The sequence below is a fragment of the Elephantulus edwardii genome, unplaced genomic scaffold (genome assembly GCF_000299155.1).
Source record: "Elephantulus edwardii isolate Elephantulus edwardi_28Jun2011 unplaced genomic scaffold, EleEdw1.0 scaffold00011, whole genome shotgun sequence".
Classification (NCBI taxonomy): Eukaryota; Metazoa; Chordata; class Mammalia; order Macroscelidea; family Macroscelididae; genus Elephantulus; species Elephantulus edwardii.
This window is the reverse complement of record NW_006399761.1, coordinates 20,721,962-20,724,003: the sequence shown is the minus strand read 5'-3', so window position 1 is coordinate 20,724,003 and position 2,042 is coordinate 20,721,962. Positions and strand designations below refer to the sequence as shown.

Sequence of the window (2,042 nt, the reverse complement as noted above, 5' to 3'; positions counted from 1 at the left end):
TCAAAGGCATCAATTCTCCTTCTATCTTCCCTAGTCATTGTCCAACTCTCTGATGCATAACAAGTGACTGCAAAGACCACGGCCTGTATCAGGTGCACCTTAACCCGCTGGAGGGTCAGTTATGAGTCACTTCCGACTCAGTGGAACACAACGACGACACTACACAGCTCTGGTGGTCTGGGAGTAGGGAAATGCATAAAAGGGTACTTCTCTGGGGGTTCAAATCCACCAGCAGCTCCATGAGAGAAAGACATGCCATCTTTTCCTGTGCGATTCACAGCTTCAAAATGCCTCTGAGGGTCAGCTATGATTCAGTTCTGACTCAAGGCTATTAGTTTTAGCATTTTAAAAATTATTTCCACGAGAACAATGAGGCTATTTTGACCTTGTGGACTCTGAAAAGGCGTCCTGGATCTGAGGAGCCCATGTGTATCACATTGAGAGCCAGCCACCTGCAATCAATTTACTGAAAAAGAACAAGGTCATTAGTTTCCTAAAAAGACCATGACTTTCCACATTTTAATTCCCACTTGAAGGAGTAACCAAGGGACAATTTTCCCACAAAACAAGTAAGAAATCATCTTTTTTACCTAAAGTGGGCATCTCACAATCTTTATTCTCCTCGGTGTTCCTTTTAACATATCTAATCAGCCAGTTGAAGATGTGAACGTCACAGTGAACGGAAATGTCCACCTCTTCCCAGCGCTGGGCATCCATGGACAAATATTCAGCAAAATACTTCATTTCTGACACCAAGAGGTCGCGGGGGCAAATAAAATCTTCTTTCAAGTTCTTAGCTTCATCACATACATGGATCACCATATTCGGCCTTCACAGAAAACGTTACACAGAAATAAAATTATGATTACAGAGTCTTAGAAGAGGGGCCAAGAACATTGAAAGCTTTTGGAAGCAGGAGACTAAGACGTTTTGATTATAAACAAGTTTTACATAACTTTGACATCATGAATTTTTCAAGAGTCTTGCTAATGCAATCAAATTGGAGTGTGACACATTTTAGTAAGCTGCTGGCTTAAAAACAATCTATTTTTTAAAAAGGGGAATAAATAATGTATGCTGCATTGAAACAGACGAGGGTGAGAAGTGCTTGAAGGAATATATGATCAGGTATTATTTTCATGACAAGAGTCCAGAATGAGAGCTGCATGGGGGAGTGAACAGGGGGTGTGGGGGTTGTATAATAATGAAAGTGTTTTGGTATTTTTTTTTACTTTTCAAAGAGAAAAATCAACTGGGGGGAGGGGTGGGTAGGGAGGAAAATGTGCAACAATGAATGAATGGAAATCCAAAGTATAAACTTTCATTAACATTTTTAAAAAACAAAAAAATCTATTTTTACTAAGAAGCTAGTAATTTATATGAGGTAAAATTTACTTTTATTAGTTACAAGTTAACAAAATTTAATAAAATGTACAAAAAAAATTAAGTAATGCATTCTAATTCTTGGGAGGAATAAAAAGAGCTACTTTCGATGGTTACAGGTGTAGCATGAAGCTAAAGATGCAATATTAAATTATCTTACAATTTTTTTAAAAAGCTAAAATGCCTCCTTAAGAATAAAATAAATCTATAAAATCTATAAAAACAAACAAACAAAAAGAATAAAATCTCAGGAGCTCTGGTGGTCTAGTGGCAAGAAGCTGTGCTGCAATCCCAGAGGTTCCAGTCTACCAGATGCTCCACTGGAGAAGGAGGGGCAGTGTCCTCCTGTGCCAGTCGGATCTGACTCAAGGGTACATAACAAGAAAAAAAAAGAATAAAAATAAAGATATGGCAGCAAATGTTAAAAAAAAATAAAATCTCAACACATTAGTTATGTTTAACATTAAAAAAATCTGCTTGGCATATTTATTAAATATAAATTAGTGAATGTTGTTAGAAGGCTTGTTAAGACTATAATGTTTATTTACATATTTAGGAGCTCTGGTGGCCTAGGGACAAGAAGCTGCACTGCAATCCCAGAAGTACGCAGTTCAAATCCACCAGATGCTCTGCTGGAGAAGGAGGGGCAATCTCCTCCT

At 37.7% G+C, this 2,042-nt stretch overlaps 1 protein-coding gene across 1 annotated transcript in view; it reads right to left on the bottom strand.

The window, feature by feature from the left end:
• KIAA1841 (KIAA1841 ortholog) overlaps positions 1–2,042 on the bottom strand; it is a 60,585-nt gene that overhangs the window by 49,402 nt on the left and 9,141 nt on the right. The window contains exon 4 of the mRNA XM_006880946.1: positions 591–829. Within this exon, the coding sequence (XP_006881008.1) occupies positions 591–829 (239 nt within the window). The remainder of the gene's footprint in view (positions 1–590; positions 830–2,042) is intronic.